Source organism: Brachypodium distachyon, chromosome 5 (genome assembly GCF_000005505.3).
Source record: "Brachypodium distachyon strain Bd21 chromosome 5, Brachypodium_distachyon_v3.0, whole genome shotgun sequence".
NCBI classification, from domain to species: domain Eukaryota; kingdom Viridiplantae; phylum Streptophyta; class Magnoliopsida; order Poales; family Poaceae; genus Brachypodium; species Brachypodium distachyon.
Genome location: NC_016135.3, coordinates 2,108,347 through 2,134,951, shown reverse-complemented (window position 1 = coordinate 2,134,951; position 26,605 = coordinate 2,108,347). Strand labels below are relative to the sequence as shown.

The window sequence follows — 26,605 nt, the reverse complement described above, 5'->3', positions numbered from 1 at the left end:
CATTATTGTATCTTATACTACACACTACGTGACCGACGGAGATGGCAAACCAGGTAGAATTCGAAAGTGCAAGGAGATAGCTTTTATAGGAACCCAAGCCTGTGTAATCCACGACCAGTACCATATGTTCACTAAAACCTGCCCCCATGCATGGATGCAACATGTCCCACTAAGTATGTTGCCGCATGTCCTGAAATGCATGCATGCCGTGTGTCCCGTTACGTGTATCACCACGTGTTGTCATAAAATTGAAGGTACGTGGCAGTGCGGATAATGCTAGAAACACGTGGTAGAACAGATAACAATCACAAATAGCCGCACTCAATGCACCCAATGTAAATTATTGCACTCAATCCATCCTCCTTTCTGTAAAGGCTCTTTTGTTCCATCGGCTCCTCCACTGAAGAAAATCTTCTACTGCGCACCCGATGGGTCGGATATAAACTTTTACGATTGCTCACCTTTTTGTTGTAGTGACCCCTTTCTTTGCTCAACGAGTGATCTCAGATGACATGACCAGACGCTGATCACGTGATGCTGATATGCGTACAACCACGTCATCTTGACCTCACCAAAGTGCTCGCTGTATCCGAGGATCCATGCATGGAAGGAAACCATGCATGCAATTATAGAATCCGCGACACACAAAACTACAGAACGAGAAATCTAACTTACTCACCCAACACTATCGTAATGTAAATAAACACACCGTGACTACACTTGTTACATTACACAACGATAGCTTAACCACATATATGCTCCTTGCATATACTAACCTTACAACATACCGCAGATAGAAACAATGTCATTAGCAGTGGACACCGTAGCTGGGCCACACAGACCAACTCACACAAACCCATGTATACTCAAGTAGTCTACATGAAATTACTACTCAAGCGAGCAATACATAAAGTAACAACTAACATACGTCCTATCACATCAACTAAATACTATGCGCATGGACGGGCGTTATAGAGAAATACAATCTCTACTTTCACAACAGCAGACCACACAGACCCTACGGTCAAACAGCGTGAACAGACAATCCATCGCCTTGCACATATCAGTCTTGACAGATCTTCGTGCTCGCAAAACACTCAAAATATACTTGCCATCACTGGGACTCACCACGTGTTGCATTAGACGGGACATCAACAGGCGCAACCAAAAGCTACAGTCCAACAGAGGCCATTGTTCCATGGCTGTATTGCAGGCAAGAACTCGCTACATACAGGCCGACTGCACGCCGCAGGTGAGTTCGCTTCCTACAGGTCGCCTGTCAACTGACCTGTGCCATACAATATAAAGAAAACAGAAACATATCGAGTTAGCAGATACGCTGCAGCAAGAAACAGACACGTAAACGAAACTGCACCGTGCTAAGTTAATATACTTGCCTGCTGTTCCTCCTCCGGGTCCTGGTACCCAAAAAAAAGGCGCAGCAGCTCCTCAGCTAGCAGTTCCTGACGAGTAGACGGAGGAGTATTACCTGTGCAAGTTATAACTCCAGGAGGCACTTCAAGTCCACCAAACGCTGGTGATTTTGATGAGAAAGGCAGCAAAGCACCAAAATTGCAACAAATCTTTGCCAAATGGGCAATAAATCTCGTATTATTTGCCGAAAGCAAAGCATTCTCTGCCAAAAGCGAAGCATTTTCTTCCTGCAAACGCCACATCTCAGCAAGCAAATGGCCTGAATGGAAGTTCAGAGAGGAATGAAAATATCTCAAGGCCTTGAAAAACCCATGGTTTATGTCATCAATGATAATCTGCGTTCTGCTTGTAAAGCACTCGATTATCTTCTCTCCAAGACTCTCGTCTGCAGCTTCTGGTGTTAAGGTGAGATCACTAACTATCTCCTCTATCTTAACAGGAATGCCAGGTCCAACCGGTGGGACTTGTACTTTCATCCAAGTCTTTACCAATTCGCCTTCATGACTGAATCCTTCCTCCGATATAGATAACTTCAGTTCAGTTATCAGTTGCCTCGCAATCCAGATCCTAGAAACACGAAGGACCTAGATGGACCAAAAATGCATGGTACAAAGATCATTTTATTAAGCTGAAACAAGACATATATCTACAGGAGAAACTACAATTACTAATGGACACACAAAAATAAAAAGAAAAAAAGAAAAAAAACAGGCATCACGTACGTAGGTTTTCCAGTATAACAAAACAAGTGGAAAGGGGACTTCCAAGTATGACCTTATACATAAAAAACATATTTCGTTTAAAAAAAACGTGTAATATGAGGCGATAAGAAATTCTGGAACACCAACTATGCAGTCACACATGTTTGTTTCATCAGTATATTTTTTATTTATTGAAATCATAATGCTCTCAAAGAGGAAAGTTACATGAATAGCCACATTTCCCAACAAAATCAGATTAAAAGAAGAAAGATAAACCCCAAAAACACAACGTGTAACCCCCTCCAAATCAAAGTACACGTCACTCTTGTAAATACGCAAGACATGCACGCCACATAAACAACTATTAACCGTTTGTTTTCAAAGAAGATCTATCTCGCTGTTCTCAAAAGTAAATCCTTAATTCGCAATATATATACACAGAAAAGTAACCAATGTCTGCAAGCATTCGGGGCATGCATATTGCATGAACAACCGATCTACAAGCAATGCATAGGTCAAGATCCATTCCACCAAGACTAAGATTCACACAAAACCCGCACGGCCGTGGCACAAATCCATCAGAAATCAAAAAAATGTACTATACAAATCAAGCATGCATATAGCTTATAATCCAAAGAACAATGACAAAGATAAAATCCAACATTGTAACCAGTGAAAAAAGCAATAAGAACAAGTTGTGTACGAAGAAAGTACCGTCGCATTCGCATGCACGCCTCCTATCTCAAGCATTGACTCCGCGTACCTAGCACCCTCCACAGATCGATAGTACCTTAGCATAGTAGTCATATGCTGAGAAGGCCCGGAAGTAGGCTGTGCCAGTGGAAACTTCGAAGGCACCGAAGCCGGCGCACTTCCGCCAATGTAAATCCCAGAGGCCACAGGTGTCGGAGGCGCCGGAGCCGGCGAAGCTGCGACAACATGCACTCCGGAAATCACAGGCATCACGTCTCTCTTCATTCCGACCGGTGACTGTGAATGGGGCACTTGAACAGAGGTAGGAGCCATAGGATGCAAAGCCACTGTATACTCGCGCACTTGCTCTTTTGTAGAGACATGGGCTAGGCCTGAACCAGTAGGCATAGGCAAAAAACTTGGTAAAACAAGGAAGCTATGAAGACTGAAATGAACAGGTAAAGAGTGAAGGAAGGCGTAGAACGATCGACAAACTACTTATAGCATCGATCCCACCGTGGTCCAATCTAACTGGCCCAATTACCAATAATGGGTCACAGCCCATAACATTCATAAGATATTCCAGGACCAACGCACTTAGGCCCATCGATAAGGGACAACACGATCTCATCTATGAATGCAACAATTGGCACACAATCCACACACAACATCACAGAATGTCAAAGATCCTGATATTCGTGAGCCTCTCGAAGAAAAATATTATGGATCCTGGCCATCGACTGCTTTTCAGAAAAATAAACCGCAAGTAAAACGTCCAATAATAACGAAAAAAAACATTAGCATAAAATCGACCTACAAATCAAACAACAAAAGGTCTCTTTAATAATGGACCGAAAGCCCACACGATCAGTATGATGTCCAGCTCACTCACGACAAGCCCAACAATCGTCCTCGCCTCTAGTGCTACAGGTCGGAAACCCACTACAACCACGCACACAAGCTACACATGTATAAATTACAGATCCACAAGATCTGAACTGCCATTTAGCGCCGTAATTAGTTTGGACGGCCTCCCTGCTCGCAGAAGAATAGCGGGGCCAGCGATCGTACATCCGTCCCTCCCGATCCAACGGGAGGATGCATAACGGCGGCCTACGTGGCCAGGTTTCCAGCTTGGACTGGGGACCCACGCATCGGAAGGGTGTCACCCGGCAACCGACCGAGGACAATACTGCCCGGTAGCTCAAGGTTGCCGGCCCACACCCGGAAAGTCCTATCGTACCAATGGCTCACGGCCCCCACTGGCACGGCACGCGTGGGTCGCAACTAATGAAACCCCGCAAGGCCAGCTTCCCGGAAAGGGCGAACCCGGGAAGCTATTAGATCGCTCCCCCGCAACTTGTCGGGCAACGGTACCAGGGCGTTCACGGGTACCGGGACAGGTGGGAGCGACGGAACAATGGAGACAAATTCGCGTGAGTCCACGTGATCTTCATTTGCTAGAGAAACTTTAGTGCTCGCAGTGATTCCATCCTGACCATAAAACCTGCAGGCACCACCAACGCAACCCTGATGCCAACCGATAGCATCGCCATCACCAACGGCGTACCCATTTCAAATATGTCAATCAAGAAGACCATTTAACCATTCACGCCACGAAATTGATTGGCAACAGGAACTATACACTGATTACAAAGGTACGAAAACTATCTCCCTTCTCACAATGAGAGTCTAGAACTTAGATAAAACGACTACAGTTGAATATCACATAACCATAGATTCGCATGATCATGATATGTACGCACAGAAATAGTCAACCACGATTCAAGCATACCATTGCAAAGATACAATACCACAATCACATTGATACGTCCATCTTACAACATGCACTCCAGGTACCATAAAAAAAAGAACCACAACACAATAACTACGCGATTATACATGACCAGAGTGCCTTCAACATCTACATCATTCACAGTTGAAGAACTCACAGAACAATCACTACAGACATCAGAACAACATGGCAAACCATCATTCGCTTGGAGACCTAAGAAAAGGCAAAATTAAATTTAAACCGAAGTCCATAATGACAAATACAACACCAACAGCAAAGTTGAGAACACAATGTAACAACACCTATGCGACGAAGAAGCAGAAGACTTGCCAAAAAGCCTCTTTTGGACTTCTGGTTTCCCCACGACAGGGCGAGTTCTTCCCCTAAATACAACAACTCGTAGCAACAAATCAGCAAAACAACAAACAAAAAAGATGGCTTTCACATCCCCACAAGAAATCGACGTGTTAATTCCTTGCTGTCCTCAGGGTAGAGTAGCAACGGCATCGATTACATGACTTTCAGAAGTAATTCACCAAACCGCCTGAGGGACCCGCGCTCCCACCTACACAGCTACATCATCACAATCCCTCGGATCTGCGTTCATACAACTTACTCGATCAAGCCAGAGCCCATTTAGCATGTGGTTGTACTGGAAGCTACTAAATAGGAAACTAGTCCAGTCTCTGGATACCCCGGGTGGCATTGCACATTTGCGACGCAGGCGCTCCCGAATCCATGGAGAGACGACTCATAGAAATGGTCCCAAAGAAATGAACCTGACGTCGCATAACATCTAAAACCTCAACGCCGTCCACCCAGGATGGTTCATTAAATTAATTGTTTTGCCATACTCTAATAAAACATCTCATTTCTCCATATACATAACATTATCATGATGTAATGATTCCCCCACTATACTACCATAGCTTAGCATTCAACTACATTCGATGGCAAATGGTAGCATGGTAATGGCAAGGGTAAAACTATACTACCTGTGATTCATAACTAGCATAGAAATACAAATAATATTCCTAATGCAACTGATAAAATAACTAGTGCATAGTAAAATTATTAGGAAGATGGTCAAAGGGAAACTTGCCTTGTCCAAAGTTGTGGTAGTTCTCGCACTCTTCGCAACAACAAGGTTCACACTCCAAACAATCTAAAATAAAAGAATACACACACATAAACATGCCATTCAATACAAAAACATGCCATGATGCAATAGTCATGATGATGCATACTTAGGTTGGTTTTAAACTTAACAAGTTTAGCTTCTGTTTTAAAGAGCCTTACAAAAGTTTTGGACATATTATAAACTAATAAGAAAATATTTACTTTGTACGAAACAAAGGTGAGCTTTAATTAAAAGCTTATTTGATTTTTATAAGGCATGTAGCAAGATTAATTTGGTGTGGCAAGATTATATACAAAATATTTTCCCCTCTGATCCTAATGGACAGAGGATAACCTTTAAACATTTTACAACATGCTAACACGTTCAAAATTATTTTAAAACAATTCATATGAATTTTAAACCATAACTAAGCATTCTGTAAATTGGTTCTGTTAAAGTTGTTCAAAATCAAAATTAAACTGTGCCAAAAGATTCTGCATGCTGTGATGATTCCAGAAAGGTGCGGATCATAATTTTTGGCCAAACGATTTAAAAGATACGAGCATTTGAAGTTTCGAGGGTTTCTGCAAAGTTACCAATTAATTTTCGGCCGAGAAAAGGTTTTATTAAAAAGGGTGACACGTGGTGTGTTTTTATTAGCCGGTACCAGTTCGGGTTGGGAATAAATCAAGGCCGTCGGATTTAAAGAAGATGGGCGGTCCATATTGGCCCACACCCCTTCGATTACTGATCTAATCCTGGACGTGGGATCTAGATCGGACAGGCGAGGGCGTTCATGCTCACCTCCGGCGGCGGCTCTGTCTCCAGCAAGCTCGGTGGCGGCGGCGGCTTCGGGGGGACGGCGGCGCGGGCGGTCCGGCGAGGCTCCGGATTCGGGAAGGAGACAGAGGGGTGCGGCTTGACGAGGCGGAGTCGATGGCGACCACGGTCTTCCTCGGCGTGGACGGTGGTGAAGCCTAGGACGTCGGGACGGTGGCGGCCGGCGGTGAGCTCTGACAAGCTTGGTGGCGGCGGCCTACGGTGAACCAAAAGAAAGAGGAAGCGTGTTAGATGTTGCGCAATGGGGAAGGGGAGAAGGGGAAGTAAGCGGCGGCGGCTCGGACCCCTCTGTTAGCCGGCGACGAGCTCGAAAACGACGGCGGAAGATGCGGATTTCGGTGTGGTGATTCGTCAGTTTGGGGGCGCAATAGAGAGGGAGATTAGGGGGGAAAGAGAGGGGAGGGTTGGGGCTTTAAACCGACGCGCTTGGAGAGGGTTTTGGGGTCATGTGTGCGAAGGACTCGGAGTGGAGGCGTGCGCGGAGTGGACTCGGCCATGCGCGTGGAATTCGGCTCAGGTAGTTGGGGAAGGAAGAAAGAGCTGATGTGTGGGGCCCGCCTGGCAGTGGCACGGGCGGCTCGGGCGCGCGGGAGCTGGGCTGCGGCTGCTCTCGGGTAAATGGGCCGGCCCGGTTGGGTCGGTCCGGTTACCCTTTTTTTTTCTCCTTTTCTATTTTTCTGTCTTTTGAATACAACTTTTGATTTAAAGCTCCAATTCGAGTCAAATAAAATGCAACATGATTTGTAAAATCATATCTTCATATGATTCAACTCTTGGGACAAGAATTCCCTCAAAAATAAAATATTTAAAAATAATTTTTTGCCTATAAACTAGCCTTTAGGGCTTTATAGCTAATGAAATATTTTGAGTTTCAAATCCGTTTCAAACACCAAGATATGGGGTAGCATTAACACTGCACTAAACTCCTTTTTATGCCAAAACCCTCATGGGTTAAAATGCAATTAACAAAAGAAGGGTGAAAAGCCAGATTCAAATAAAAGCACCTTTGTTAATGGGTTTTTCTGAGTTAACCTTTAGGGTTTTAAATGTGATTATAATGCAAAGGTGACATGATGCTTATGAAATGCAATGCATATGGAGGGTTTTGAAAATTGGGATGTTACAACCATGATACGACCTTCCATCGTAACCAACTGTACGTCAAGACAGACAACCCATCAGTACAAATCGGGAAAAGAATATCCAGGACTAATGAAGCGATCCCCCCTTCACCAAGGGTTCGATCTCTGTGCTTACTTGCGCTAGTCCCTGGATCGACTCACTAGCACACACAGTTCAAGATGTAATACCAAGGTACAAAGGTCAAAAGTACTTTATTACATCGTATCATCCAGAACTTAAATTGTACTTACAAACTTGCATGACCTCCTAGGCCAGCATAAACAAATAATGTTCAAAACCATGATAACAAAGTGTCACGAAGCTGCAGCGAAAAAGTAGAGAAAAAGGGCCTCATCTACTCCCAGAGGAGAGAGCATGTTGGAATGTAAACACATGACCCAGAGAAATATCGACGAACCTCACTCTTCGTCAGTTTCACCTGCATTATTAATTGCAGCCACTACGTGGTCAATACATTTGAATGTATTGGCAAGCTCACCAGAGTTATAAAGGACCTACCAAGTACATGCATAGTTTGGCTAAGTGGGGTTTGGCCATTTTGCATAAAAGTATCATTATTCAAATCCTACCATTTTTAGGCAAATAGTTTTGAATTCTATTGGACACGGGGTAGAAACACCCATGCTCCTATTAACCTATGCACATTGAGTAGAAACATCAATGCTCCTACCCAGTTCAATCCATTCGTTTTATTAGGAAATTGGAATGAGTGAGACTTTCCTTACAGCTCCAATATCTAGTTGCTCATAATTGTCCGTAACCGGGGACACGGCTAAGTACTTAGTTTGACACTCTCGAGAGGTGGTACACTTTACCCACAAGAAATCGACGTGTTAATCCCTTGCTGTCCTCAGGGTAGAGTAGCAACGGCATCGATTACAGGAATTTTCAGAACATATTCCCCCAGACCACCTGAGGGACGCGTTCCAACCTACACTGCTACATACCGATGTCACCTTGGATCCAGGTTCATATTTCTTACATCCATCCTGGCAGAGCCCATAATACCATGTGGTTGTACTGGAAGCTACTAAACAGGAAACTAGTCCAGTCTCTGGTTATCCCGGGTGGCATCCCACATTGTGACGCAGGCGCTCCCCGAATCGCACGGGGAGGCGACCATGGACGCTCCCGAATCACACGGAGAGACGACTCAGCGGGCCCCATAGAAATGGACCTAACGTCACGACATCCGAAAACTCAAAGCAGCCCACCCAGGACGATTCATTGAATTACTTGTTTTGCCATACACTAGGAAAATCATATTGTAATTCAATAGTATCATATTTGTAATAATACCACCCTCGTATATTATCATAGCATAGCATTTTACTACTACGATGGCAATTGGTGGTGAGGGTCATGACAAAGGTATCCAATACTAGTAGGACCGATCATAGCTACCATAGATACAATAATAATCCTAACAATGCAACTAATAAAATCTAGTGCATAATAAAGTAATAGGTGAATGATCAAAGTGAACTTGCCTCGATAGTAGTTGGTATTCAGACACTCTTCACAGTCACACAGTTCACTCTCCGAGAATACTATACAATCAACAAACATATACATAAACACACAATACAAACATGACAAAAAATATGTATGCCATGATGCGATGCAAATCATGTGACATGAGTGGGTTGGTTTTATTTGGGTGATCTATTGATCCAAAACATTGATAATTAAGCACATGCAATTAGGGCTTTTAAATAAATTGCAAAGGCTAGGGTTTAAACCCTAAAATGAGGTTTTATTAGCATCAGCCAAATAGATTAATTCAAAGCATTTATTTCTCTGTCCCATTGGACAGAGGACATTAAAACAAAATTTTGGGCACTGGTTTCATTCAAAAAGGACTTCTAAATAATTAGTTATGATTTAAATGGCATAAAACCCTAATCTGTAATTTGAATGTGATTCATCCTTCCCACTGTATCTACTACCATACATTCAAGAACAGTAGCATTCGCAAGTATATAATCCCCTGCTGCGAAGAATGAAGCAAGAAGAGAAACACTATTTTCCGTGTTCCTTTTACTTTCCGCACTTTACCTTCTGTTTTTACTTAGAAACCCTAGTTCATCGCTGCTAACTTTCCCCAAATCCTACCACCAAATCCGTCAGTTGCTGTTTGATTCTGCTTCAGATCTCTCGGTAGCTGACACTTGTCCCATCATCCTGTTCCCCCTGCTCCAAATCGCCGGCTGCCCTTCTCTGTCATTCCCTAGTCCATGGTTACTGTACATAATTCCTAATGCCCAATTCATTTTCATTTGTTTGCTTCGGAAGGTGAGGATTTTCCGGTACATTTTCCACTTGATCTGCAACCACACATTTACCTTTCATTTTTGTTTTGATTTGTCGGCAAATACCGCATCTTGGGGCTTTTTAATGAATAGCTCAGGGTTTATCCAATTAGAATGCTCTACTTTTACCATCAGAACAAGCTCACAGAAACAAAGAGAATCAATGTGTTCTCAATTCTGACACGCACACACTAGTGTCACTACTACAAAAATGTTTATCAGTAACGGTCAAAAATAGCTATCAGTAACGGGCAGACCGCCCGTCACTAACTTCCTGTCACTAATGTGGGGTACATCACTGACGGGCGGTCAGCCCGTTGCTGATGTTATGCACATCAGTGGCGGGTCCTTGTAGAGACCGACACTGATATCATTTTTCACATTTAAAAAAAAAGGCTGGGCGTTGGCCCAGCCCGCACGTTCCCGTCGCCATGCCCATGCCTCAGGAGCAGGCATCCTTGCTCGTTCCCCGTCGCCGGCATCCGCAGGCAGCCCAAAACTCGTAGATCTCCCCGGCCAACAACGAATCGATGAATAGAGATGATCGAACACACAACATGGACACAAATCAGATCAAGAACCCTAGCTTGGACACAAATCAGATCAAGAAATATGGCATTGGTTCACATCAAGATCCAAAGATTGGATGAAACACAAGGAAAAAAAGAACCCTAGCTAGTCCCGAACGCAACCCACTGCAGCCCAAACCTAACCCATGCCACCGCTCGCTGGAGATGCCGCCGCCGCCGCTCGCTCGTTGCTCGAGGGAGGGGGACGCGCGCGGGAGGAGAAGATAGGCCGGATCCGGTGGCCTCCGGCCCGGATCCGCGATGGGGAGGTGGAGATCGAGACGGGGAGGTGGAGAACCGGTCTGGGAGAGAGGGGAATCGGGCACTTTGGGGAGGGAGGATGAGAACCGGGCGCTCTAGGGAGGGAGGAGGAGAACCGGGCGTGCTGGGAGAGAGAGGAGCACGGCGCGGCAACTGCTCGGGCTGGGAGAGAGGAAGGAGAAGAAAGGAGAGGGAGAGATGGATGTGTGTGGACTGGGGAAAGGAAGGAGGAGAAATCGGGCAGAAGTGAGGGAGGGAGGTGGCGGCGGCAGGGAGAAAGAGGAGTGGGGGTTAGGGTTAGGTTGTATTATATACGCAATGGGGTTGGTTCTGGGTCTCAAATAAGTTGGGCTGGCCCATATAAGCATTCGTGGCGGGCATAGCTATAGGACCCGTCACAACATGATTTTTTTTGTATTTTCTTGCTTAGTATAAAATACAAGTATTTTATAACTTATAATTGGCCTATAAATTTATGAATACGGTCTACTTTATGTGAAAATTGGATAGGTGTTATTTGAACCATATTAATTGTAGTTGTTTCACAAAACACCTCACTTTTTGCATTTAGATATAACCAAAATACGTTTTTCAACCAAACATTTGTACATTTCTTTGGCAACACTGTTTGGAATGGTAATATACACCTATGTGCAAAAAATGGATACATTATCATGAATTAAGACATGGAAATGGACAAAACTTTGATCATTTGGCTTAAATCATAAACTCAACTGTGGGAAACTACAAAATTGTACCACACAAGTCATTTTTCAAATGTTAACATATGATATTATTATTCCATCATGTCAAGCAAGAAAAACTAAGACTTTAGCAAAAAGAATCACATTTTTATGATTTTTTATGAATTAGTTATGATTTTTTCAGTCTTCAAAGGTCTTCAAGGCTCATCAATGGCGGGCCCTGATATTGAGCCCGCCACTGATGTGTGCTTTTCTGAATTTTGTTATTTTTCGCATTAAACCATTGGTGACGGGCCTCCCGAGCCCGTGACTGATGATTGATCATCAGTGACGGGGGTACCGCGCCTGTTACTGATAAGGGGTCATCAGTGACGGGCAGGGACGCGACCGTCACTAATGACGGTCATCAGTGACGGGCACGAAAGGCCCGTAACTGATGACAGTCATCAGTGACGGGCGCGAAAGGCCCGTCACTGATGTTTCGTCACATATGCACCGTTTTGTAATAGTGTCATCAATTCAAATCCATCATGATGTAAACGGCCGCCCGTTTAAGCCTGTTTAGTGTCCGTTTAGGCACCAGTCAAGCATGCGGACACGTATAATGGCAGAACTCAGTACCAAAACACACTAAAATGCATGCCAGGCGGGCTTCGCGGTGCCGTTTAAGCCGCCGGTTACATCCCTAATAAGACTCCTCAGAACAAGGCAAGGACACACGCATCAACCAAATCCATTTCATAATTTCATGACAGCAGAAGGTTTACTTTTCAGTTCACAAAGAGAGATCAGACCACCCACGATAAGATAATAAAATACCATTGACTAACTAACATTACTTTCTCCGTCCAACAAAAGATGTTTCAAGTTTGTCAAAACTTGGATGTATTTAGACATGACTTAGCGTATAGATGCATTCAAATTTGATCAAAATTAAGACATCCTAACTTTGTTGGACGGAGGAAGTACTTGTTCCCAAAGTAGATGGAAGAAGCAGTTCCGGTCAGTACAACAAGGCACGATATAACACTGGTTCTTCAGATTAGACAACTCTGCGTTCTCCTTTGATGTCCACAAAACAAGATTTCTACCAATCTATAGAACAAAACACGAATTATGAAAGTTTTTCCTTTTTGCGAGACAAAATTCTATACTTTGCGGGAAGAGAGCAGATATTATTTGGACCAAAATCCGCAAAACTTCCTTCACATTCTCTCTTCCCACACCCCTATTTTCTTCTCAAATATGTCCATTCAGAAATTTCAAACTTTTGGCCAAAGAGTTGATATAACCGAATAGGAACAGTTACCAAGCGAATCTGCTACTATGAAAGGAGCAGGCTACTGCAGTATAGGTTCAGTTCAGGAGAGTGTATAATAAGCAACAAAATGAGATGAACCGACAAATAGTACTTTTTGTTGGATACAAGAGATAATTAAATGAAAGAGCAACAGGAAAGCATACCCGAATCATTCAGCTGGGAGACTAATGAGATTCATTACTACCTGATTGCTCACAAAGTGCTACCCGAATCATAGGGTTGGGGATTTCGACCAATGAGTCCGCGAGTTATCTTGATTAATGTTTCCTTTGGAGACTTCGTTGTTATTTAGCCCCTTGAGGCATGATATAAACTAATTTAACCATAATAGTCTCCTTTATGCAAGACTTCATTTTGGTAATATGTGAATGTTATGTTATTCAGTTCGCTGCACACATTGGCATACTAATCACGCGAGCACTGTTTGTAAATACGATAGGATGTCTTGGTCGTCGGACTAATGTCCCTACATGTTGTCTAGCGACGGAGAGCTAAACCGTCGATGCATGATTTTAACTGTGATTTATATTAGTGGTGCCAGAGAGCATGTAGGATTTCACTATCATTCTGTTTATTACTCCCTTAGCCGCCTCCATTCCAAATCATATTCATTGCCGATCGACTTGCCGTCAACATGAGTCGTTGTTTCGATTAATCCCTCAAGAAAACTGAGTAGTAGCACCGCATGCGTATCCATATATAGGAGTACTCTACTTGCTTTAAAAGGACGACTAACTCGGACCAACATGAGGGGACATTCATTTAATCAATGGTTACCATGACAAACTCCCGGTATGTTTACGTCCGGGATTTAATTGATTATAGCTAGTAAATTAACCCTCGACAATAGCGTGTAACTAACAACCCCCAACAACATACATCATGCATGCAATGAAGAAATGAAAGGCCCCTATCGCTGGTGGCGCGAGAGAACGTGCTGATGTCCACGTACTGGCAAGGCCGTTGCACTACTGAAAAAGTTGATAAATCCTCGTTTAATAAATACTCTCCTTATCTCCCTCTAAAAATACAAGGACACACATTTTAAACGTTCCAATGATGGTTACCATAAAATTTTCTGGAATCGAAATCTAAACCTTCGTGCTATGTCCTTATCACTTGGTTAATGCATGGTCCGAACTTAATTTTTTTTCACACACAACAAGGACGGAGCGACCCACCGACACATTTATTGACTATTGACCAATCACCTCTACATTTACCTACTTCCATATATATAAATGACATATCGGATTGCAACGCAGTACACCTTCATTGTAACATGGTGTTTTTCCAAATTGTATTGCACATACAGGGAAGTTATATTTTGAACGGTTGTAGAGTTGCACTGCCTGCAATTAATCGGTGCATATGCCAGTGTGAGACAGTGCACGACTGGTTGTAGCAGACATACCTTATATATAGATAGATAAATTAAAGAGTGTCACGTGCGAAAAACTGTGTTACTCCCTCCGACCGGTACGTATTACTTGTCTCAAATTTGCCCAAATACGAATGTATCTATGTGTAAAAAGCGTTTAAATACATGTAATATTTCGACAAGTAATTCCGGCCGGAGGGAGTAGTTAGATTATTCCACGACCTGCTAAGGAAGTAGTTATTTTCTAACTAGTTTCAACGGACCTTATAATATAGTTGCACAGGAACGTACGGTAGTATATATTTTAAACGTACGATAATTACAAAAAAGCAATACCCTTTTAATGACTTGCCTTAAAATCTGTATGAATTTTTTTTAAAAGAGTATGGCAAAACAGAGTATCCATCTAAAAAAAAGTATGCAGTGTGAGTACCGCTCCCACGTATTGGTAGATCATCAATTTAGTTAATTAAATATGTATTATAGTGTACAAAAAATACACCATTAGATTTGTCATTGAATTTTTTTTTAATAATATAAATGTTTAATCATTAAATTTACATTGTTTTTACTCCGTAGTTAAATTAATGATTAATAGGAATAATGCGTACCTCACATGGGACGGAGGTAGGACCATGCTACTAGTACAGCTAATTTGGACTCCCCTATATATCCAGCAGCGGTCCATGCGACGAGTGCATATAGATGCTAGCTATCTCGTGGATGCTACCTTGATTACCAGAGAGGCAGGCTATATGGCAGCGTCGTCGCCACTGCCGAGATGGGCTCCGACGCCGAGCCCCAGCGGGCCACTTTGGTCGACGTCGGCGTCCAGCAGCACAGCCGCCGCCACGGCTGATCCATGGTGCGGCTTGACGGCATGCCTTTCTAGCTCCGTCTTCTTCGCGCCACTGCCCGTCGGCCCGCCGAAGAATGATGCTGTGGCAGGAAACTTCGATGGCGTCGAGACCACCGCCGGCGCCCGGAGAGACGACGAGACCAAGTCTTCCTGTCCTGAGACGACGATGTTCCTGACGTGGGAGGACTTATCTGTGACTGCCGTTAGCGGGGGATCATCGTCAGAGGTCTCCTTGATCCTGGATGGGCTTAGCGGGCAGGCGCGCCCCGGGGAGCTGCTGGCTCTCATGGGCCCTTCCGGCTCTGGCAAAACTACCCTGCTTGACGCCTTGGCTGGTAATTAAGTTAATTTGCATGCATATATGTGTGTATATGTACAGAGATGTTGTATAAAATTGCACTCATTCTAGTTGGTAATGTTTGTGTAACTGATCTGTAAAAAACAAAACAGTTTGTGTAGACTCGTCATATCTGTAAAAAAAAAGTTGCTGCTAATTAAGTTAATTTGCATGCATATATGGATATATACACAGATGTGGTAAGTTTGCACTCATTCTAGTTGGTAAAATACACTATTCTAAACAGTTTGTTTTGTCTAGACCGGAAACTTGTGACTAGAACTCCCGACAACGTCCCAATTTACCTAAACTGTGTTTTTCTTTGCATGCGTGACCCTCACCAGCCCTTTGCATGCGCTAGATGCCAAAAATGTCTCTTTCCAACATGGAGCCTCAAGCGTGGTCCTTCATGCCTTTTTGGTAATCTGTACGGGAAAAGCAAAATGCAACAGCTACTTTAAACTAAACAATATTGATGTCATAGCTTGCAATTAATTTAACAGGACTTTCAAGTTTTCTAAACGAAGTGTCCAATTTCTAAAAGAACTCTAAATATTTTTAAAAACTTTGTAAACTTTCAATTTCTCCTAATAACTCTTAAAAAAAGATGAACTTTCAAAAAAAATGTTGACAAACTTCTAAATTTTCTATACGAACCTTCAAAATTTTCAAAACTTCGTGAGAGAATTAATCATTAATTTCCAAAGAATTTTTGAAAAGTTAGATGAACTTTTAAAATTTGTAGACAAACTTTAAACTTTCTATACAAACCTTTCAATTTTTCAAACAGACTTTTAACATTTTTTCTAGGCAAACCTTCAAACTTTTCTAAAGGAACTTTCAAAACTTTCTGAGAGAATAATTTAAAGTTTTCCAAAGAAACTTATACATGAACTTTTAAATTTTCTATACGAGCCTTTTAATTTTTCAAACGGGCATTTGAATTTTTCTAGGTGAACCTTGAAAATTTTCTAAACGAACTTTGAAAACTTTGTGAGAGAATCATTTAAATTTTCCCAAAGAAATTTTCGATCAAGATTTCTAAAAAGACTTCAAAACTTCCGATCTTTTAGAATTTTGGGCAAAAGATGCAACAACAACCGGCCAACTATTTCAGCAAACAGGTATGGCTTTTAACACAAAGGTCGCTATCAACATGCACGCAACTGGTTTATTTCCCAATCCGTAGAGCAGCACTCCCTTACAAAGCCTGGCGAGCGGTGCTCCACTTGAAATGAGGAAGCCAACGAAACCACGTGCCCAGTCGAAATTGTCCGTGCCAGGCGGACGAACGCGAAAGAGTTCTTTCGATTAATATGCTCCCCATAGCACTGACACCAGCATGATATTGGTCTTGTGTTTTCATCGTGTTTCACAAATTAAGTAACAGTTGATAAAAAAAAAGGACACATACCGAAACAAAAGTACATTTGTTAGCTAGGAAAACAAAAGAAAAGCTATGTTGACCTAATAATCATCTAGTGCTATATAGGAGTAGTACATAATTAAATATACTCCAACACTAGTAATCTGAATTGGAATGGTCAACCTCATTATTTTTTCTCTATTTTAATTTAGTGTTACCATATATATTTTCAACACCTCATCCGTGCAGATTATGGTTTAACTGACCTATTGTTTGCCAGTTTGGTTATTCTAGAATCAAACATAAGTTTCAAACTTTATGTGCTACAGTTTATTGTTTCTTGAGTATATGAATTGTATGAGTCATACTTTTAGCATCCGGTGAAACTTAAGTGATTGGGTATAAATGATTGAGCATTTGGATTTCTAATATCTGAAAATATCTTTGTACTAGGATGTGTTATGGTAATAGTGGCTTGAGAATTCCAAATGCTTGTCGTTGTTTCCCATCCTGAGTCAAGTAGGGCACACTATTTATTTTAAAAATGTGGTCTTACTGGAGTACAATCGTAGTTTGAGCGAAGCGTAACTTAGAGTTTGGGTTCATCGTATGCAACTTTTTCTTGGAAATTCGGTTGTAAACCTTGATCATGTATCCTTATTTGGTTCACATTTGATGATTTTGAAAAATTTCTATGTTTGAATGAGATTGATTCGACTTCAATTTGTTAGGGTGCATGCTTTTTTAAGGTCATCATGGTTCAGATTTGATGATTTTATGAAAAAAATGTGGGCATTTTTGGAGGCCTAACTTTAGCATTTTGGCTTAAAAATAAGGAATTCATCATATAAAAATGACAGAATTCAAAAAAGTTGTCTGGAGACGTGCAACGACGTCGCACAAGCTCACTAGTAATTAAATATACTCCAACCCACGTGTTGTTTTTGTAAGTTATAACGATCACAATATTCGTTTGTTGTGCGGCTAAAGTAAAATTTGTATACTGAATGAAGATATTTCTACATAATTAATGCCAAATCAGAATATACGTGTTCGCATTCCTCCCTCGAATCTAACATCTGGTGTAATAACTCAAAAAAATGAACAAATTAAGGTGGCGCCACTGATTGATATTCTTGATTAATTAATCCCTCGAGGAAACTGAGGCACATATATATGCGCTGCAGCTGCACATTCATATCCGTATGCTTAAACAGGACGACTCGGACCCAACATGAAGAGGAGAGGAGACATTCTAATCAATGGTGTCCGTGACAACAAGCTTGCATTCCGGACCTCAGTAAGTTCCCATTTGAGATCGCTTTTAATTGACAGAGGTCCAAAACTACAGTAATAAACTCCCAACTACATGCCTGCATGCAAATGCAATGCAATGAATTTTATAGGCCTATGTGACGCAAGAGAACACGCTGATGGCGACACTGACCGTGGCTGAGGCCGTGCACTACTCGGCTCAGCTCCAGCTGCCGGACTCCATGTCGCCCGCAGAGAAGCGGTCGCGCGCCGACAACGCTATCCAGAACATGGGGCTCGCCGGCGTGTCGGGGACCCGGATCAGTGGCCGCGCGTGCAAGGGCATCAGCGGCGGCCAGCGGAAGCGGGTCAGCATCTGCATGGAGCTGCTGTCGTCGCCAGCACTCATCTTCCTCGACGAGCCCACCAGCGGACTCGACAGCGCCGCTTCGTACCATGTCATGAGCCGCATCGCCGGGATCGCCGGAAGGGAAGGGATGACGGTCATCGCTGCCGTGCATCAGCCCAGCACGGAGGTTTTCGAGCTCTTCCATGGCCTCTGCCTCTTGGCCAAGGGGAGGACGGTCTACTTCGGTCCTGCTTCAAAAGCAATAGAGGTTAGCTATATTAATTATAAAATTGGAACAAATTTGATTCAATAATGCAAAAGGTGCAGAGGAAACATGGATGCTCATTTGGGTGTATAAATATGACTTGTAGTTCTTCGATGATAATGGCTTCCCATGCCCAATGAGGATGAATCCATCCGATCACTTCTTAAGGATGATAAACACAGACTTTGAGGTACAAATTAAACTCATCTCTGAAGGTTTCAACTCCACATGAAGTTTTCTTTTCTTTTTTGCTATCAACTCCACATGAAGTTAACTTGAACGCATATATACACCATGTTTGCATAGGAATCCGAGGAAGGATCTACTATAAATTTGCCACGTGCTGCCGAAGTAATCCAAACCTTAGTCAATTCTTCCAGCTCTCTTGGTACTTTAAGAACCAAAACGGAAGCAACAAAAACAATTATACAGGTTTAATTTCTTCTTCCTTGACCAAGATTGGGTATATCTGGTTGAGTTTCAGAAATTACATATGTCGCGTACATTCATTTCTGTTTTCCTCATTAATTACTATTGTGTATTCTTTTGCAGAGTGCTTCTGTAAAGAAGAAAAAGCAAGCTTCGTTCTTGACCAAATCAGTTATCCTAACTAAAAGGTCATTCATTAACATGCACAGAGACTTGGGATATTATTGGTTGCGATTTGCTATCTACATCGCCCTCTGTCTATCCATTGGGACCATCTACTTCAATATTGGTCACACTTATGCATCAATCCAAGTAAGTGGTAGTTTCAAATTTAAACGATACAGCACTGAAAGCAATGAGTATTGAGTAGTAATGACACTCGAACCTTATTTCTCGACCATTTAGGCACGGGCATCCATGCTTATGTTCACATCAACCTTCTTGACAATGATGGCAATAGGAGGATTCCCATCATTTGTCGAGGATATGAAGGCATGGGATCGAACATTATGTTTTTGTCTTATTATCAAATCTATAAAAAAAATTGAACAATTTTGTGATAAATGACTCATTTGTTACTGTAGATATTTGAGAAAGAGCGGCTCAGTGGACACTATAGAGCTACTGAATTTGTAATAGCCAACACGGTCTCATCAATTCCATACTTGGGCTTCATCTCAATACTACCTGCTGCAATAGCATATTACCTAACAGGGCTTCAGAGAGGAATAGACCACTTTGTGTACTTTGCTGCAACCATTTGGGCAAGCATGATGTTGGTCGAGGGTCTAATGATGATTGTTGCAGCCATTGTGCCCGATTTCCTCCTGGGTATCATCACAGGATCTGGAGTGCAAGGGTTGCTGATGCTAAATGCGGGTTTCTTCAGGCTTCCAGCTGACCTCCCAAAACCAGTATGGAAGTACCCAACCTACTTTATATCCTACCACAAGTATGCATCTCAAGGGCTGTACAAGAATGAGTTCATAGGTCTGGTATTTCAAGATCTTGCTGGTGCTAGAAGGATCAACATTACTGGCCAGTATATCTTGAAGAACAACTTACAAGTGGAGTTGGGTTACTCTAAGTGGGTGGATCTTGCGATATTATTTGCAATGATCGTCATCTATAGGGTCCTCTTTCTGGTTATTATAAAGGTTTCTGAGATTGCAAAACCCATGAAAAGATGTCTAATAGTTAAAGTGTAATGGTATATTTTCTTTTCTGTAAAGTATAAGGACACGTTTGCGTTTATGTACCAGGACTGAATGTTGACAAATAATCTTCTTAGGAGGAAGAATGTTCCGAATCCGCATGTAGATTGACAAAATATGTGAAATTCGTTAACCCCATTTTAAATGCCATGGAGTCAATTGTCCAGTTGATGTTATTCCCTCCCTTAGCCCTTAGATTATGTAAAGGCTATGTTAGTTTGGACAGGGATGGAGTCAAATTTCTAAAATTTGGATACTTAAATCATGTACGTGTTTCGAAAAGAACTTCCATAATATATACTTTTTTTATTTTATAACTATGGAGCTCACCTATCGAGGGATGAAGGACAGGCAAGCTGATCAATAGTCACGAGTTTGAATTTATCTTTAAAAGGGAAATCTGAAATTTACTAAAATGGGACTTAATCTTAGAAACGTATATCTGTGGTTGCTCAAGTACCAAAGGAGTGCTACATGAAAGAATACCCCAAATATAGATCACAATACTCGTAAAGGCCGAACCTAGTGAAAATCAATTACCAAGCTAGCAGAAATTGCACGGCAGGGTGCCTAGCTCCCTACCTGTTGGACCTGGTTGTGCATGATTTAAAACTAATGCTGGTAATCTAAAAAAACAACAACTAGGAAAGCTGCAAATTTACCTGATTGGAGTGCTGCTGCAGTTTTCATTTCTCAAGTGGATACAGAACTGCTCAAAGTTACCAAGATCCAAGAAAGTGTGACAGATCTGAGAACTACAAAAAATAAGTCAATAATAACTACTCCTTGCCCATCATAATATTAGGTGTCGAAACTTTGTGTAGATACGCATGTATGTAGACGCATTTTAGGACAAAGTTGCGACACTTAATATGGGACAGAGAGAGTTATGTAATAAGCAAAAATAGGAAGGAACCAGTGAATAAAAAATTCATGGAAAGATAACGAGATGACAACATTGCATGCAGTTGGTTCTGAACTGGAATAGCAATCGGTATAGAACTCCGAAACCGACCCATCAATCAAACAATCCTGAGTACAATCTTAGCAAGTGTGTTTCTATTACCTTTGGCAGCCACTGGATCCAGAGATTTTAGTATGTTCTCGTCACAACAACACGTTTACACAATGAATCTTCTAGTGCTTTCTCATGATCCCATTCCACCTACAAGAAAAATATTTTAGATTTTGTCAGATTAATAATCATTCAAGAGTTTTGAAAAGAAGCCAAAGAGCACATACATGAGGAGCTCAGCAGCTGTCCTTTGATTTTCCATTTTTAGGTTTCAAAGAACCTCCATCAACCCATTCTGCAAGCTCAACATTTCCCAATTGGAGAGCAACAACAAGAAAAATGCCTCTTGGTCCTAAAGCAACATACAAGCACAAAGTAAAGCTTAACAAGGGTGGATAAGCTTCAAGTGATAAAAAAGAGAGTAGCAGAACTGCAGGAGCCAGGAGGTCATTTCATAGCCAAATATGTACCTACTCTTCAGAACTGATTCTGATAATATGCATGGGCCTGTCTAGTTTGAAGATACTCCTTCGATTCAATCTTATAGCAATTGTACTGATTAAGATAGAAAAATGTACCGGGATCTCCTAGAAGCATCCCCCGTCAAGCCTCCCCTAACCCTAACTCTAGACCCTCTAACGTCCTATCCTAGCCATATTTACTTGCTATTTTTAATTGTTCTGGTGCTAACAAGGCCGAAGCCTACAAACCAGACTGTTTCGTTGTCCTAGAGCAGCATGGGGCTAAGATCTTCGAGTACCAGTACACTTGCGCTTACATACCAGAGAATAATGGCCACCGGGGTCTCCACCGCTCTGTCCGTCGCCACCGACGCGCGCTTCTTCTTCCTCCTCCTCCTCCCTCTCCGGCGACTCGCTGCTCCCCTCTGCTCATTCCCTCTCTCTGTGTTGATGCGGTGGCGCAGCAGGAAATCAATGTGGAGGGCTCGAGAGGACAGAAGCAATGGCGGCATGGGCCCTGTAAATTCAGCATATGCTGGCCCATTCATGGGCTAGCGCTACTGGTTTGTAGCCGACTCCGGCTGACTGGATATGATGGGCCGAAGAGATAGAATCGGAGACCGCTAGAGACTTGTACTTGTACACTAATTCGAACCTGGCTGGCCTGCTCCAGTTCTCCTATACTCCAAAGCAGTCTCCTCTCGATCGACCCGTCAAAACAAAACAACAAAAAACAAGCAGTCTCCTGTCGACATCGGCTACCCAACCCAACAAATTAAGGACCTCATGGCGATGCGTTCCGTGCTTTCAAAGGTGCCGCGCCTTGGTCTCCGTCCCAGCTGGGCGCCGACGGCCCACGCGCTCTCGCCGGCGGCGGCAGGTTCTCGGCTTATTTCGACCAATCTCCCCAGCACAGCGGCCGTAAGTGCTCCCAAACTTAGATTTGTTTTGACGTTGTATATATCTTCTAGTGGTGTTTGGACGATGGCTAAATTCATCAGGCAACACGATTTCGTACGGTAAATTTATTCGGATTTGAAATAAGTTAACCATACCGATGACAAATCCCCCATGAACTTTGGTGATGACGCATTCACTTTATTGTAATTTATGAGATTTTTGCATTTAGGATGTTTACACATGTCCTTAAATTGTAGGGGGGAGAACAAATCGTTTATTCCAAAGAAAACCTGGCTGAACAACTGGCGTCAATAAATCGCACATACGCGGAGAACAAAAGGAGATTTGATGCTGAGTACAAGGAGATCATCCAAATGATTCGCGAACAGGAGGCTGCTAACATTGAAGCTTTCAGGTAGACACAAATATATAACGTTTTTGACACGTACTAATACTAATTGTAATATTTCACTCACAATCTTTCTATGTGTAGGTTATGTTTTTACTTTCTTTTCTCTGTGCATATATTGACTTGTGGCGAGCTAGTTTTGTCCTACTGTACATATAAATTCTCTCTGTTTCATAATTCTTGTCGAAATTTGAGACACTTTTTAGGAATAAATACATCCATTTTTAGGCAAATTTGAGACAAGAATTATGGAACGGAGGAATATTTTACATGGCATTTCTATTCCTTTTATTCTTAATAACAAAATATGTACTTATTTAAAAGGCTTATTTAACATGGTTGCCCTTTCATCTGCAGGCAGAATAAAGAACTTGACAAAAAGATCTTGGAAAAAGTCAATGAAATAGAGAAGCAAACTAATTTTGTTTGCGTTGGCTCCGCAATACTGGTTATTCTAACGATGATCGCCCTATGAAGTAGGGTAGAGCCTCTCTTAGTATGTGTATGCTGCTGGTTTGATCCCTATGAACTAGTGTTAATGAGTACTCTTTTGATATGTCTTTGCCGCTGGTTGTATTAAGTCAGGGTTATGTATGCTGCTGGATTTGATGTGTCGCAAAGTGGATAATAGGGCTACTGTAGTTCTGATGACTGGATTTGGGGGAATTAGTATACAAGTAGCAATGGCACTTTCACTTTCGCAGCCTTCAACAACAACAGTCCAAGACGCTAAGTTGGCAATAACTAAGCTTGCAGTCATGATATCCTGGAAGCTCTGCGGTTAGACTTGACAAGTCACGCTAAGTTGGCATTTAGTTAGCTTGGCTTCGCAGCGTGCAAGTATAAATGCATATTTGGCCACGAAAAGGAAAACCTTTAAAGAAGAAGAAGAGATAAGAAAACATATACTATATTTATTAAAAGGCTTATCTACTCCCTCCGATCCATATTAATTGTCTCAAATTTGTCTAAATATGGATTTATCTATATGCCTAAAAAGTGTCTAGATACATGTTATATTTCGACAATTAATATGGATCGGAGGGAGTAATATAGTTGCCCTTTCATCTGCAGGGAATTTGCAGAACAACATAAAAAGGACATGGAAAAACTCAATAGAATAGAGAAGGCAGCTGATGTTGTAATCGTTGGCTCCGCAATGCTGGTTATTTTAACGTTGATCACTATGATCTAGGGTTAAGGAGCGGTCTCTTAGTACGTGTATGCTGCTGGTTTGATCCCTATGAACTAGGTTAAGGAGTGTGTTGCTGCTGGTTTATTAAGTCAGGGTTATGTATGCTGCTGGTTTATTAAGACAGGGTTACGTATGCTGCTGGATTTTATTATAAGTACAGAGTGCTTATGTTCTATGCTTATGTTGCTGGTTGTATTAAGTCAGGTTTATGTATGCTGTTGGATTTTATTAAGTGCTTATGTTCTATGCTTATGATTGTTTCACTCAACACCTTTCTTTTTGGGGATTTTTACGGTACCCTCCTTAGTTGAGGGTAGGAGTACCACTTAAATCTGGCCCTTGGATTAAAAAGGTAGTTTAGTAATCTATTCTTTGATCTTATATTACCGATCAAATCGCCGTGAAGCTCAGTGATAGAATCGCATCGCACGGGCATGCTTGAGGCCATATCTTGGCCGGCCGTTTCTTGCACACACGCACATCGTCCTCCCCAACACGATTGTTCCGTGAGAACCGCTCCCTAGCCCGGTGATCCGTGACTCTACCTCGTCCGGTTTTTTCTGGTTGGGGCCAACTACCTGAGTGTTTGGTTGTTTGGGTGGGGCGAACCAATTTTCGCGTTTGTTTGCCTTAGTTGGACTGGTTGGCCGGTCGTTTCGTGTTTGGTTGTCTATTTTTTTTCATGTGGCTCTTCTTCCTCATCTGGCTGTAGACTCCATCAGCCCAACCTCCTCGTCTCCGCTTGATCTCTCCTTCGATTCTCTCACTTCTGGCGTTTTTTCCCCCTAAATTGAAGCATTGGAATTCTTTTGTGTCACCCTACGAATCGATTTGCCTTTTATTTCCTCGGTTTATCTTGTTAATCTTCCCTAATTTTGCGAAATGTTCTTTGGGACCATGGTCCTGCTGCACCAGGGGTCTAATGCCCCACACGTGGCTCATGCGGATTCGGGACAAAGCACTATCCTGCTAACCCCCCACATTAGATTACTCATAGTGGAAGTAATATAGGTAGTAACATGGAATGCCAACTAAGTAATTTGGTGATGTGACATGTATTAAATGAGGAGAGAGAGCTTTGGAATAACTAGATATGTTATGTTACTATCATATAACATATTTCAAGGTAGGATGAGTCTATAAAATAATAAATATGCGTTTCTATGTTAGCACAAGTATATTACTACCCACTATTGAGGTGACTAGCCTTAGAGCAAGGCTAATAGTAATAGCCAGCTACTGGCTATAAAAATTTGAGAGAATTCCATATTTGTCACTCAAAATTTGCTCATATGCCCAAATGCCACTCAGAATTTCCTTGTTCCAAATTTGCCACTCAAATTTTGTGTGGGGTATAAATATGCCACTACTGTTAGTTGACCGCTAGTTGACCGTTAAATAATAAATTAAAAGACAATCTTGACCCTAAATAGTATGTTGATTTTTCCTTTACAATGAAATACTCCATCCATCTCATTTTATTTTTTGTTTTAGATTTTTATTTTTCCCCATAATAAGTGTCGTATTGGGTGTTGTAGTAAAATAAAATCATTATATGGCGAAGACTAAGTCAACATTTCCCAACCGTGAGTCAAGATGGCCACGTGGCGTAGTCAATCCTACGTGGCGAAGGAAGACAAGTCAATAAGTCAAACCTCTCATGCCATGGTCAAAGGGAGAAATGAGCTAGAGTAGGGGGCAAGAAAGGTGTAGGGATGAGGCTTTTGGTTCATGGTGGACCATGGACCAACCCTCACTTTCCCCACATGGTGCACATAAAAGCTATGGACCAAAGAGCTACTTTTATCATTTTGCCTCCACTTTTCTTTCTCCCTCAAGAGTAGACATGGTCTTTTTTCATGGACCCCTAAGTTATAAATACCCTCCCCCATGGAGGCATGTATCATTCACTCTCAACTTGAATAAACTCAAGGGGAGAGGCTAGAGTGTTCCCTCTAAGGTTCTCTTTCGAGCGCCGCTTTCGACTAAAAGTCGACCGGCCTCGAGGAAGCCTTCTAAGGGACTCTAGTTTCGAGGCTCCAAACTAACCTTGGTTAGCACGGGCTCGAAGGAGAAGGGGTTGGTTAGAGTTCCGAGGGTATCCTAACCTCGATACTTCGAAAGACGCGTTCGGTACAAGTACGAGGCGGCCTCGACGAATCTCTCGTTAAAGGTGTCTTGGGAAGATCCGCTCGACCCAAGCACTTGGCTAACAACCCCCTCGAAGCCTTTCCTAACATAGGATTAAGTCGTACCCGCAGAGTCAACCGAACCTATT

General features: G+C 42.3%; 2 protein-coding genes across 3 annotated transcripts; both read left to right on the top strand.

Annotated features, from left to right (window-relative positions):
* Positions 1 to 14,962: 14,962 nt before the first annotated feature.
* On the top strand, positions 14,963 to 20,516 carry LOC100831401 (ABC transporter G family member 11). Of its 2 annotated transcripts, none has more exons than XM_003580932.4 (8): positions 14,963 to 15,468; positions 18,054 to 18,136; positions 18,243 to 18,707; positions 18,811 to 18,894; positions 19,011 to 19,136; positions 19,257 to 19,445; positions 19,539 to 19,625; positions 19,718 to 20,516. In XM_003580932.4, the coding sequence occupies exons 1-8, from the start codon at positions 15,030 to 15,032 to the stop codon at positions 20,339 to 20,341; spliced, it is 2,097 nt and encodes a 698-aa protein (XP_003580980.1). In that variant the 5' UTR covers positions 14,963 to 15,029; the 3' UTR covers positions 20,342 to 20,516. The 2 variants fall into 2 exon arrangements, with proteins under 2 accessions (XP_003580980.1, XP_014751478.1); XM_014895992.2 differs by having other exon boundaries at positions 15,331 to 15,468; positions 18,024 to 18,136; positions 19,718 to 20,341.
* A 2,013-nt stretch (positions 20,517 to 22,529) lies between these two features.
* On the top strand, positions 22,530 to 23,831 carry LOC104585266. The gene is made up of 3 exons (XM_010241359.2): positions 22,530 to 22,744; positions 22,981 to 23,138; positions 23,490 to 23,831. Exons 1-3 carry the CDS (start codon positions 22,610 to 22,612, stop codon positions 23,605 to 23,607), a joined length of 411 nt encoding a protein of 136 aa, XP_010239661.1. The 5' UTR covers positions 22,530 to 22,609; the 3' UTR covers positions 23,608 to 23,831.
* Positions 23,832 to 26,605: the final 2,774 nt, after the last annotated feature.

What these genes read in the sequence shown, in the direction of transcription:
- LOC104585266 (XM_010241359.2), top strand. Translation starts at nt 22,610, where the DNA reads ATGGCGATGCGTTCCGTGCTTTCAAAGGTGCCGCGCCTTGGTCTCCGT. An exon ending in ATCTCCCCAGCACAGCGGCC is followed by an intron (nt 22,745 to 22,980) that starts GTAAGTGCTCCC and finishes CTTAAATTGTAG; the next exon opens with GGGGGAGAACAAATCGTTTA. An exon ending in GCTAACATTGAAGCTTTCAG is followed by an intron (nt 23,139 to 23,489) that starts GTAGACACAAAT and finishes TTTCATCTGCAG; the next exon opens with GCAGAATAAAGAACTTGACA.
- LOC100831401 (XM_003580932.4), top strand. Translation starts at nt 15,030, where the DNA reads ATGGCAGCGTCGTCGCCACTGCCGAGATGGGCTCCGACGCCGAGCCCC. An exon ending in AGCTTGCATTCCGGACCTCA is followed by an intron (nt 18,137 to 18,242) that starts GTAAGTTCCCAT and finishes TGAATTTTATAG; the next exon opens with GCCTATGTGACGCAAGAGAA. An exon ending in CATTTGTCGAGGATATGAAG is followed by an intron (nt 19,626 to 19,717) that starts GCATGGGATCGA and finishes TTGTTACTGTAG; the next exon opens with ATATTTGAGAAAGAGCGGCT.